Below are 12581 nucleotides of genomic sequence, written 5' to 3'. Positions count from 1 at the left end.
AAGGAGGGCACACTGGCTTTATTTTTAATTTCTCATCTTTTCTGGTTTAGGCCAAGTCAGTTTCTTAAGACTGTATTACGTACTTGTGATTTCAAAAGAAACAGCAGTCTGTTGTAACTTCAGAAGCTTGGGTTGTTGGGTTATTACAAATTACAAAGGACATGTCACTCTTGGACAGTTCTCACTTGTTCACCTCTTTCCTACCTATTTTCTATTTTTCATTTTAATGTCTTCCGTTTTTGGAGCTGAGAAATATGAAGAGTCTCACCTCCCTTACCTAAGCACTTCTGGACAACAGGTAAGGAGCTATCCTCTTTGCAGAGAATAATCACTTCACTAAGCATAAGAATGTGATGGTAAATCAGCATCACTTCTCCTCACCATCATTATTTTTAAAATGTGCATAATCTGATGATGCTTGTTTCCAATTGTGTGTTTGTACAGTATCTAACACAATAGGGCCCCAATAATGACTGGAGCTTTGGGTCATGACTGCAATGCAAGAATAAAGAGGGTTAAATTAGGTTTACTTCAAACAAAAAAAAACCCATCCCATTCATTCCTTTATTTTAAATTACCTAGAAAACTCTTACACCTGTGAAAAAAGTCTGCAGGTGCTACGGTCATTCTTACAATTTTTGGTCAGCATGTAGAGCATGTTCCACTGTTATAACTGTAGCTGAGATTGTCTATAACCTTATCTCCTGAAGTAATTTTTCTCACCTTTGAAAAGCCTTTTGCAGGTTCTGTCAAGTTGTATCAAGAAAGATAGGGATTTCTTAGTAATATGGTAGCAAAGACTATCCCACTAGGGGTGTCACGAACTTACTGTGAGCTTATAATCAGTCCCCAGCATGTGCTTCTGCTGTTTTCCAGACAACTCTCTGTTGATATGATTGACAACAAAGAGAGAAGCCGGTAGCCTTACTGAAGGGCTGGCCAGGACACTGCCCCAGAGAGCAGCATAAAACATTTCTTTTCCTATTAATAAAGACAGCTTCACCAACAAAGCATCGGTCCTGTAAGAAATATTTCACGAGAAACAAATTTTATTTTGTTAATCCATTAAATACTACCATACAATTGTATAATACAATTCAAATGTAATAGAACCAATATTTCTGGATTGTAGGTAACAGAGTTTTTAATATATCCTCTCCCTTTTGCTTTCATACTTAGCATTGCCCTTTCCATGTTGATTTTGCCACAACGTTCTGTTTTACAACTCAAGTATTTATTTTTTATCACTGTACACAATAAAACAAAATATTCCATCTACTTTGGGGGGACTTCCAAAAAATAACTCCTTAAATAATATGCTTATACTCACTAATACAGCAGTAATACAGCAGTTCTAAACCAGCTGAGGTGGAAGAATTTCTACCTATATCATTTGACGACTTTTGCAGAATTAGGATAAAGTTATCCATTCTGACTATCAAAGCATTTCTTTTATCCTTATTTTGTATATTTCACATGAAACAAGTGATTTCACACACGTCCATGTCTTTCAATGTTTGCACAGTAGCTCAAATACAATATATATATTGCTTGATATGAAATTTTCGTAGTCTACAAATTAGTGGTACATGCTAAATGATCAGGCTCAACACCTAGAATAGGAAGACTCAGAAATGCACTTTAGATATCTAAATATTTGAGTGATTTGTGGTATTTTTTCTCACCACACTATTACTTCTTACTCCAAGAAGCATGAAAGCCTCTTTCATCTTTAACTTGGTCTTCAGTTAATCTTGCATAAGGAATGCAATGCTTTATTCTACTCTATCATGTGACTGTCAAAAGTGAAAAGATTTTAGTCAATAAAATAAATCTAACTCTGAATGGATGCCAGAATGGGTTTTTTAATATATCATTACTTTTGCACCAATCAATACAGCCATCAGTATGTGAGTTGCTTTCTAATTCTACTCATGCATAAATAGAATTATTAACTAAATTTTTATGCCAAAATCTTTATTACTGAGACAGAAAGCACTTAAACTGACTTTCAGATTCTAGGATTAGTTTACTAAGCTGGCAGCTGGAAGCTATCCCATTTTTATTGTACTTGTGAATTGAGCAGATATGCTTTGTAAGTGATAAAATGGCTGTGTGTGATCTCATATATTTGTGTGTCCATTTTTCAGAGTGACCTTTCCTACGAACCTCTACAGTTATAACAGTTTAATTTCAACAGACCTTCCCTGATTTACCTCCTCTAAAATTAGATTTTTGTATTCTATTATTTGAGAATTGAAAAGCTGCATTTGAAACTGAGAAAGCAGGGAAGATTGCTTGGGGGATTATTTATTTTTCTTTGTCTTATGAAGGATTTTTTCCTTTTGTGTTATGCCTTCAAAACTTATATATATATTTTTTTCAAATGTGAACTTTTATGAATGTTCATGCCTGATACATAATATGGCCTCTACCAGGAATGATGGAGATGCTAAACCAACGGTGGGTGTATTTAAAAAAATGTTTAGGTTAGACCCTGCCCATGATGCAGCTGAATTAAAAAATAAATTAAGAATAACTTGCTTGAAAGTGTTTCATCTACCATTCTAACATGACAAAGATTATTATAACTGAGAAGCTACATAAAAAATATTTTTTCCAGTTTTGTGCATTTCACAACACCTTGTAATATTGCTTAATTTCAGTGTTTCATTACAAAATATTTCACAATGGCAAGTGATCCCATTTGCTAAAGAGGAGGAAAAAAAGAAATAAATTAAAAAATTAAGAAAGTGTGATTATAGAGCCACATAGGTTGGCAGGCTATTTGGGGATGTGTGTAAGATTGGAAACTACCGTTTACTCATTACTCTTAACTGCGGTCAGTTTTGAGGATGTAGAAACCTTCTGAAATTTCAATGATAAGATACAGGTTTGGATCTGAATAAAAGAAGTGGTATCAGAATAAAAGTGTGCCAATATCATTCTGCATGATGAAATGTTCACATATTTGTGCAACAGTGGTAAAAAAGGTAACTTACCTTATAAAGGTATATTAGCTCCTAATTTAACACTGAAAGCTATTTACCACTAATGAACAAATACAACTTGCCCTTGCCCACTTATGGCAACTGATGGTAACTCTTTAAAGCTTTTCTGAAGTGTTGACTAGACTGTTTTGCAAAAACAAACAAAAAACACAAACCACTAACCTAAACAGAACACAATCAAAAGACTTAGACACTCCCATTGATTTGAAAATTAAATCATTACAATGGGAAGAGAAAAAATACACCGGATAAGCAAACTTAATTGTATATACCAAACCCATGTTAAATCACTGTCAAGGTCAATAATGTACTTGATGAAAGAGTGGTGCAATTCTTGTAAAAGGGGTTTCACAAAATAGTTCTGTCACAGCTACTATGACTTGATTGAAATACAAGCATTACATAATCAAAAGAACAGTGACTAAGGGGTTAGAAATAACACAATTATCAATGCAACCAGGACCGCATGGTAGTGATCTATTATGGAAAGTCTGAAAATTAGCTTGAAATGCACAGAACTAAGTGTACTCTTCCTCCTAAATTGTAAGATTTAAAAGAGTTTATCAATAGTCAAGAATCCAATTCAAATTTGGGAAGTGGTGCGTCACCTTGCTGTATTTATTCTATTATGTATTATTACTAACGTGGCCTCATGCAATCTGTTTTTTCATTTCCTTCTTCTAACAAAGCTACTTTGTGGTTTCTTTTTAGAGCTCTCATCCCTCCCTTCCTCCAGTTCCTTCTATACTACAGGCATCTTATCCAGTCTCAACTCTCTTTCCACTTTTGTATCTTTCAGGGATTTGCCAGGTCCCATCCTTCAGAAGCCTTGTTTCAGGTACTTTTTTTTTTTATGGATAAGGTCTGCTGAAACGGGTTCCTCTACAATATGGGAAGTGACCCAATATTTATTTTAAAGTAATACTTGCAAGCACACCTGTCATAAATTTCTGAGCCCTCTTCCAATCCAGGCAGTAGTCCAGTTATAAAGGCTTGAAGACTTGGCAACAGGGACCTTTGCAGAGGAAGAAAATACTTTTCATACAGACCGAGAAGAACGGGTCTCACTGACATTGCTGCATTTGCCAACAGGGGAAACAAGCCTGAGCTTTAAAAGAAAGAGGTTCAACCATGTAAAACAAGAAAACAACAATTTAAGACATTTTATTAAGCCTGAGTTTTTAAAGAACTATTTACCTGTACAGGAACAAGTCTTTGGCAAGCCATTTTGTCCCAATAATTTTAAAGATTATTTCATACGTTTCTAGTGCCTTTAAATGTACTCCACTAGGTAAAGCTGGATGTAAACACTGAGATAATCTCTTACTGATAATCAAACGCCTTGGCAAGAGAGAGTATTTCAGGTTACTTTGAAGAGCCTATAAAGGGCGACAGTAACAGCAAAGTTATGGTTTCCAACATTACTCAACATTCTTACTGGATGTACAGCTTTTTGCTAGAAACTTTACAAGGAAATATTAAATAAGGCATTCAAAAAAGTTACTCCACAAATGCACTGTGTTAGATTAACAGTGATCTACAAACTTGGTATGAAAACTGAAGCTGAAGCATTGGTTTTTAGGTGTAACCAGGCTAGGGACTGAGTGGAATGAAAAGGATCTCAGCTCTCAAGGGCTGAAAACGGAGCGAGTGTTCAGTTGCCCTTGGTTAGCAAAGTGTGAAATGAAAAAAGAAAGAAACCCCCCCACCCAGGTTAACAGAGTCCAGACCCAAGAATAATGGACAATGACACCGAGTATGGCAACCCTTGAAGACTGTTACTGTAATAAACATTACTACTGTATTTTTTCCCTAGAATGAAATTTGTGAAAACCACCTTGCTATAAATCTCGTAAGAAAAAAGGATCAGGGAGGGAGCGATAGGAAAGAAGGAATAAATAAAAAACATACTGCCTGTAGACCAACCACTTATGGAAAATAAAATTCACTGCTTTCCACTGGAAAGAAAGATGACTCCTTAGTAATAAGCATAGAACTGCCCTGGATTTGCAGCAAGAGAAATGAAACAATGCACTTTAATTCAACAGTATATTAGTTTTATATCCATGCCATACGTAAACTTCATTTTACTAACTAATGTACAGACCCTGTTACCAAAGTATCCCCAGATCTGCTGTAGTTTAGTGAAGAATCAGCTCTAGAAAAATGAGAATAGGAGCCAGGTTTTCATGGCAGGTTCAGTTTAGGCTTACATCCAGAAGCTAGGCACACTGGGACTTTTCCAAAAGAGGCTATATCCATATCCTACATACTATAAATTCATTTATCTTAAAAAAGCTTCTCATTCTTATGACAGAAGAAAACCTTCAAAAACAAGAGTCATGTGTAAACTAACACAGTGCAAGTTGGACAAGGCTGCAGGCAGACTAGGTGGAAAACATATGCAGGATGTACTTATTTCCTGTACAGATCAAAGGATGGCTAACTCTGGGGTCTAAAGCATGTGAATATTAACATTTAACTTTTACTGCTGATTCAAATATGCATGAGAAGGTAGGAACTATTACACTGATGTGATTGGCATAATCTACTGTTAACACACTTCAACTTATGTTAACTGGCCTTTGGGAAACCATCTGGATTTCCTCCCTCTCCCCCCAGTATCTTTCTTATAGGTTGGTCACTTTCACTAGATGTGCTACACCTGGAAGATAATGAAGCCCATGAAGATTCAGAACAGTCTCATGTAAATGGAATGGACTACTAAGTTACATCCTGAAATACATACTGAAAAACTAACTCATCGTGTAAAAACAATTCACTTACTGAAAAATAATTGTAAGGATATGACACCTGGAGTATTATTACAATCTTAAATCCAAGACAGAATCTTTTTTACAACATAGCTAAACTTTACAAAACTGAAGGAGGGTCCATTTATGGAATTTATCCTTCAAATTTTAAATTAATTTAGCAATATTTACAGAAATACTGAAACTGCTTGAAAAGATGGACTTTGTGAAAGTATACCAACCAATCCAAACAGAGTAATTCACACACCCTAAATTCACATACTTGGTTTGTTTACTCTGAACTTTAACTCAGAAGGAACATATACACACACAAGCTGCATATATCTTTTTGCTCCAAACTGCTCAAGACAAATACCATAATATTTTATCAGTTCATTTAAATTTGACTAAGCATACATGACAGCATGCTTTACTTAGTAAACACAGAACAATTTGATATATTGCAGGAAAAATTTCCTCTTACACAGCATGTCCTTTGCACAAATTCCTCTCCCTAAAATCTGCAGATTATTGGCACTCTGCTATGCTGGTGGAAAAACAGACACACCATACAGCACATAACTGAACAGAATACTAGAGTCATAAGAGCAAAAAAGTCAAAAGGAAAGTGGGGAAGGAGGAAGTATTTATCTTGCACAACATGGCAGCCTAAAATTGTCTAAATTTTGAGACAAGATCAACAGGTACTTAAAGTGTATCATATCTTCAATTTGCCAAGCATCCTGGCATTCCTCAAGAATCACAGAGCAGCTCTATGCAAAATTTCTGCCCAGCAAGTACACTCAGAAGACGGGATTTTCAATTGGCTCTAGCTTCAAATGGGGACTGCTTAATATCAGTTAACTTATGAAATAAATTTTGAGGGTTCTGAGTCATCTTAGACAAAGCACACGTTAAATTCAAACCCAGTACTCACCCCATGCAGACTTCCTCCCTTCCCACCAAACTGAAATAATTTTTTAGATTAAATTACTTCTTGAAAATGGAAGACCTGCCCACTCTCTGGATAGTCACTCTGGATATTCCCTTCCACCCATCTTTATCTCATAAGCATTCAACAAAAGTACTCCACCCAACTTGGATATTAGCAAACAAAGTTACATGAGAACCCATATGCTACTAGTTGAAAATTACCCTCATCATCCAGTAAATAAAAAGTGCTTTGAAAACAGATTAAGGCATGCCCTAGAATAGGGGTGCTGATTCCCTGGCCTGTGGGCCAGATGTGGCCTGTGGGATTTCCCAAACGTCTTTGGGGAACCCTGTGGGTTGTGGCCCTGCAGGGCAGCATGGGGCCCAATCATGCAGGGCTAGGTGAGGGAAGTGCTGGGCCCTAAAGCCCAATTATAGCATGCAGGGCTGGGCAGGGACTTGGGGCTGATCCCAGTGCACAGGGCTGGGCAAGGGCAGCAGAGGCCCAGGCCCAATCCCAGCATGTGGAGCTGGGCCAAGGGTGGCATAGGACCCAATCCAACCCATAGACTAGGCCCACACCATTCATCTGGCCCATGGGGCCAAAACTTTGAACACTATTACTCTAGAACACTATTACTCTATAACAGCAGTTCTCAACCTTTCACACTGGGACCCACTAGCATAACTATCAGCTTGCCATAACCCACACCCTCCTGCTCTCCCTTCCCCATTCCCCTCCAGCTGCTGCATCCAGCCCCTTCCCTCCCTCCCTCTTCTGCTGCTTTAGGCTGCCCTGCTGTGTGCCCGCTATGCCCCTGCGCTGTGTGCTGGCTCCATTCAGCCTTGCAGAATCCTTCAGACCTCCCCAAGACCCTTTAAAATCTTCTTGCCACCCACTTGTGGGTCACAAGGCATGGGCTGAGAAACACTGCTCTAGAATATTAGAAGGGTGTGGTCTCACTATGGTTTCAGGGGAATGGGTGTGAAGCCCTGCTCTAAACTCATGCCAAAAGCCACTCCCAGTCAACTCAGCTGGTACCTAGGCATTCAGACCAGACAGTCTGACACAATGTTAGCTGTATCACTTGCTAATGTGCTTTGGGCTCCAGAAATTGGCATGCCTTAACCACAATGCCCTTCTAGGCTCATGGGAACTCTGTCAAGTCAGTTCCATAAAAGGTCCAAACTATCTGGTACTCAGGTCTCTGATGCACATTATATTTAGAAGCGCAATAAACACGTTAATCATGCTTAGCCAGTCAGTCCTCAGCTGATATCAGTGCATGTGACTGTTCCATCCTAAGTGCAGGATTTTGCACTTCTCCTTATTGAACTTCGTGAGGTTTCTTTTGGTCCAATCCTCCAATTTGTTGAGGTCTCTCTGAATCCTAGCTCTACACTCTAGTGTATCTACTACTCCACCCAGCTTGGTGTCATCATCAACTTTGCTGAGGGCGCATTCAATCCCATCTTCCAGATCACCAGGAATCCTGGCTTTCACAGTCTAAAAAAAAATCCCCCATTTTCTGTTTAAACAAAGTAACATAAAATCCACATCTTTCCGTGATTAAAATGAAACACCACTAGTATATATTAGTCATGGAAAAGTGTGGATTTTTTTAAATCAGAGAAAACCAGGATCCTTGCAGTTCACCTATGAAGATATTGAACAAAACTGACCATGGGACAAAAATCCTAGGGCACTCCATCTGATACTGGTTGCCAACTAGTCATCAAGACATTTGACAATGTTCATGTAAGCAGGACATTTGTTGTCATGCTTTTTCTGCCATCCTCGGATTACTTTCAGTAGCTGAGGGTCACAACTCAAAACAGACACCTGGTTGGGGTCCAAAATGGAACAGCACTAAGGAAGGAGGCATCTAAGCCGCATGAACTACAGTAGCAGTGACAGGCTGTACTGGTAGTACTAGTTCAGCTTCACAGATATTGCCTGGAACAGGTCCCTCTCCACTTGTTCAAGACTGCAGGGCTTCTTGCCCTTTTCCTTGCTTGTAGCTTCATATTTTTCAACAAGCCTGCCAAAATCACCGAGTCTATTTTTTGTGGAGCCTGCCATTTTTCACAGAGCCTGCCCGAATTTGCAGTTTCTTTAAAAATTGCTCAATCCTGAATTCAGTAGGGCCCTATAGTCCATACATCCAATCCAGACGTCCTCAGTTTGTTTGCGGGAATGTTGTGGGAAACTGTATCAAAGCCTTGCTGAAGTCAAGGCATCTCACATCCACTGTTCTCCCCACATCCACAGAGCTGTCATATCATCATAGAAGGCAATCAGGTTGGTCAGGCATAACTTGCCCTTAGTGAATCCTTGCTGATTGTTCCTAATAATCACCTCCAAGTGCTTAGAAATGGAACCCTTGAGGACTTATTTCATGATTTTTCAAGGGACTAAGGTAAGGCTGATCAGTCTGTAGTTCCCCAGATCCCCCTTCTTTCCTTTCTTAAAGATGGGCAATATATTTACCCTTTTCCAATCAACCATGACCTCTCCTGATCGCCATGAGTTCTCAAAGATAATGGCCAGTGGCTCTACAATCACATCAGTCAGTTTTCCTAAGCAATCTTAGGTGCACTGCGTCTGACTCCATTGACCTGGTGACTGTCTATAAACTCACAAGGGGGGACCAGAAGGGTTTAGGGAAGACACTGTTTCCCCTAGCGCCCCCTGGCATGACAAGGAACAATGGACACAAGTTATTAGAGAGTAGATTTAGATTAGACATCCGCCAGAACTACTTCAGTTAGGGCGGCTAGGAGCTGGAACCAACTTCCAAGGGAAGTGGTGCTGGCTCCTACCCTGGGGATCTTTAAGAAGAGGCTTGATGACTACCTGGCTGGACTCATTTGAGTCCAGTCTTTTCTCCCGCCCAGGCGGGGGGTCAGACTTGAAGATCTACAAGATCCCTTCTGACCCTACTTCTATGATTCTATGACTTGTACACATCCAGCTTTTCTAAACAGTCCCTAACCTCTTTTTTGCCACTCTTGGCTGCTCCTCTTCTTGCCAAACTGCTGCCAGGTCCAGTAGTCTGGGAGCTACCCTGCCTATGAAGACTGAGGTAAAAAAGGCCATTGAATACTTCAGCTTTTTCCACATCCTTTGTCACCAGGCTGCCTCCCCCATTCAATAAGGGACCCCACACATTCCCTGATCTTCCTCTTGTTGCTGACATACTTGTTGAAACCCTTCTTGTTACTCTTCATGATCCTTGCCAGCTGCAACTTCAATTGCACTTTGGCCGTCCTAATTTCATCCCAGCATGTCCGAGCAATATATTCCTTCCTAGTCATTTGTCCAAATTTCTACTTTTTAGAGGCTTCCTTTTGTGTTTCAGCTCATTGATGAGTTCCTTGCTAAGCCATGCTGATCTGCTGTCATACTTGCTAGCCTTCCTGTGTATCAAGATGGTTCATTCCCGTGTCCTCCATAAGGTTTTTTGGAAGTACAGTTGGCTCTCTTGGACTCCATCCCTCATGCTGGCTTCCCACGGGATCCTACCCAGTAGTTCCCTGAGTCAAAGTCTGCTTTTCTGAAGTCCAGGGTCCTTATTCTACTGCTCTCCTTTCTTCCTTTCCTCAGGATTCTGAACTCAATCATCTGGAGGGCCACTGCTGCCCAAATTGCCTTGCACTACTACAATCCGCACCAATTCTCTCCTATTTGTGAGTAGCATGTTAAGAAGAGCATGGTCCCTTGTTCAACTTTCCAGCACTTCCACCAGGAAGTTGTCCCGAACACACCCCAAACACTTACTGGATTGCTTGTGCACTGCTGTATTGCCCTTCCAGCAGATGTCAGGGTGATGGAAGTCCCTCATGAAAACCAGGGCTTGTGATCAAGAAACTTGCACTAGCTGTTTGAAATAAGGGCTCATTCACCCCATCCTCCTGGTCTGGTGGTCTACAGCATATACCTACCATGACATCACCCTCGTTGCTCTATCTTCTGACCCTAGCCTAGAGACTTTCAACAAGCCTGTCTCCAGTTTCATACTGGAGCTCTGAGCAATCAATTTAAACCTTTTACTAGAAAAAAAAGTGTTCTAATGCTTGGAATAATTCTACAGGAGACTTTTTCTTTTTTTTTCTTGCTACTCAATGAGAAACTAATGATTCCCAAAAATATTTGAACTACTACTGGCTTTTAAAATCTATAAGACTTATGTTCTTTCCTAATTTCTAAAACTATATACATTTTGCTTTGAATCTATTTTCTGTTTTACCTTATTTTCAACATTTTAATTTAGTTCTGCCTTCTAAATCTCCTTCTTGGGCTCAGAAAATGAATCAGAATCCCATAATGATTACTAGAGAACAGGTTTCTTTGATAATATATTTTATTGGACCAACTATATAATCAGCATGGCTATAATACTCCTGCCCCACTGTTACTATTGTTGACAGTAAAAGGCCATTCTACACATGAAATCCAATTTACTTAGAACTGTTTAGCTTCTTAAATACAAGCATCATGAAGGTAAATGTTTTTCTTCTGCATCTGATGGGTGAAGGTTTTATAAGAGTAATTATTCCTCAGTGTTTCAAAATAACACCTTTTCTCAAGAACAAAAATAGCTTTCTCGTACAATTCTAAATTTAATTCTGAAAGAGAACATATATATACACATCATTTGACAATAGCGCCACAGGTCAGTCTGACCAATTCTTGCTTAAACTTAAGTACCAAGTAGAAAATCAATTATTTATGTCTCTGTTTGTTCCCAGGATTTTAGTTATGTAAGGTAGAACATCCACTTCAATTTAAACTATCAGCTGTAAGTAAGAGTTATTAACTTTCTTGCTTGTAACAACAATGGTAAATTTAAGGCTTGAAATTAGAGCTTTGGATTCAATAGTCATTGAGAAACAAGTACTAGAAAAAAACGTACAAAAAATAAAGCAATTATTTCTCTTGTTTCAACAAAGAGTGGGGAAACAAACAACTGGAATTTAAGAACAAGACTTTCATAAACTATTTTGTCCAGCAAGAGCAAGCACACTATCATTACAGGTAATTAAACCATAGTTCAGCCTACTGCATTCAAGTTCTGGGCGTGGTGCTGTTTTATTGAAATAATAATGTACTTCCTGATTCAGTTAAAGGGGAACCTTTAATTGCCATTTTCTCACAGTTTTCTTAAGTATTTTCTTCACTAATGGAAGAGGGGGGAATAAAAAAAGTTCTTAAAAGTTAATTCCTACCGATTGCCAGATTGTGTGTAGTTGTCAAGTGGATTTGGAGGATGAATTAATGACTATGAAAGAGCTCTCTCAATGAAGCAACAGTGGAATCCTTCTGGCAGAACGTTCCTAGTGTCTGCAAGGTACTTACATCCTTGTGATACTCTTACTTTTCCATAACATATATTCCTCTGGTAATAACAGGACTTACTCATCATAGAGGTTTTTAATGAGATTTGCAAATGAGCAGTCTACAAGTTTCACTATGCAGGAGTCAGGAATTACTTATTACAGTGACCTTAGAACAGATTCTCAAATGGGGTGCCACAGCCTGGGGTGCCACTTTAAAGTATTAGGCACAATATCAGCACTGTTAGGGATACAAATACCTACACAAGATTCATAATATAAATCTAGAAATTTCAAATAGGAATCTGACCATCTGCAGTCTGAGTTCTTTGCAATACAAGAATTTAATTATTTTTGTGCAATAAAAAACCAAGTGAAACTAATTTTTAAATGAGGTGCCAATGCATTCTGAAACATTATGAAGGGTTGTCTTCAGTCTAAAAAGGTTGAGAACCACTGCCTTACCACTCATATTTACAACTTTTCCCAATCACTTCAAAACTGAGGTGGTAAGAAACCTTATATTTGGGAGAACTGATTAATTTAA

The 12581-nt window shown here is 38.8% G+C and overlaps 1 protein-coding gene across 4 annotated transcripts in view; it reads right to left on the bottom strand.

Moving 5' to 3' along the window:
• DOP1B (DOP1 leucine zipper like protein B) overlaps positions 1–12581 on the bottom strand; it is a 91377-nt gene that overhangs the window by 64637 nt on the left and 14159 nt on the right. For all 4 annotated transcript variants that reach the window (XM_090060439.1, XM_090060456.1, XM_090060447.1 and 1 more), the window contains exons 3-5: positions 4209–4390; positions 3949–4119; positions 830–1019 (exon numbers count right to left, since the gene is read on the bottom strand). In XM_090060439.1, coding sequence (XP_089916565.1) covers positions 830–1019; positions 3949–4119; positions 4209–4390 — 543 coding nt within the window. The remainder of the gene's footprint in view (positions 1–829; positions 1020–3948; positions 4120–4208; positions 4391–12581) is intronic.

Source organism: Crocodylus siamensis, chromosome 1 (assembly GCF_052110815.1).
Source record: "Crocodylus siamensis isolate JL-2025a chromosome 1, ASM5211081v1, whole genome shotgun sequence".
Classification (NCBI taxonomy): Eukaryota; Metazoa; Chordata; order Crocodylia; family Crocodylidae; genus Crocodylus; species Crocodylus siamensis.
The sequence above is the reverse complement of the archived record's forward strand: the minus strand, read 5'-3'. Positions and strand labels throughout refer to the sequence as shown.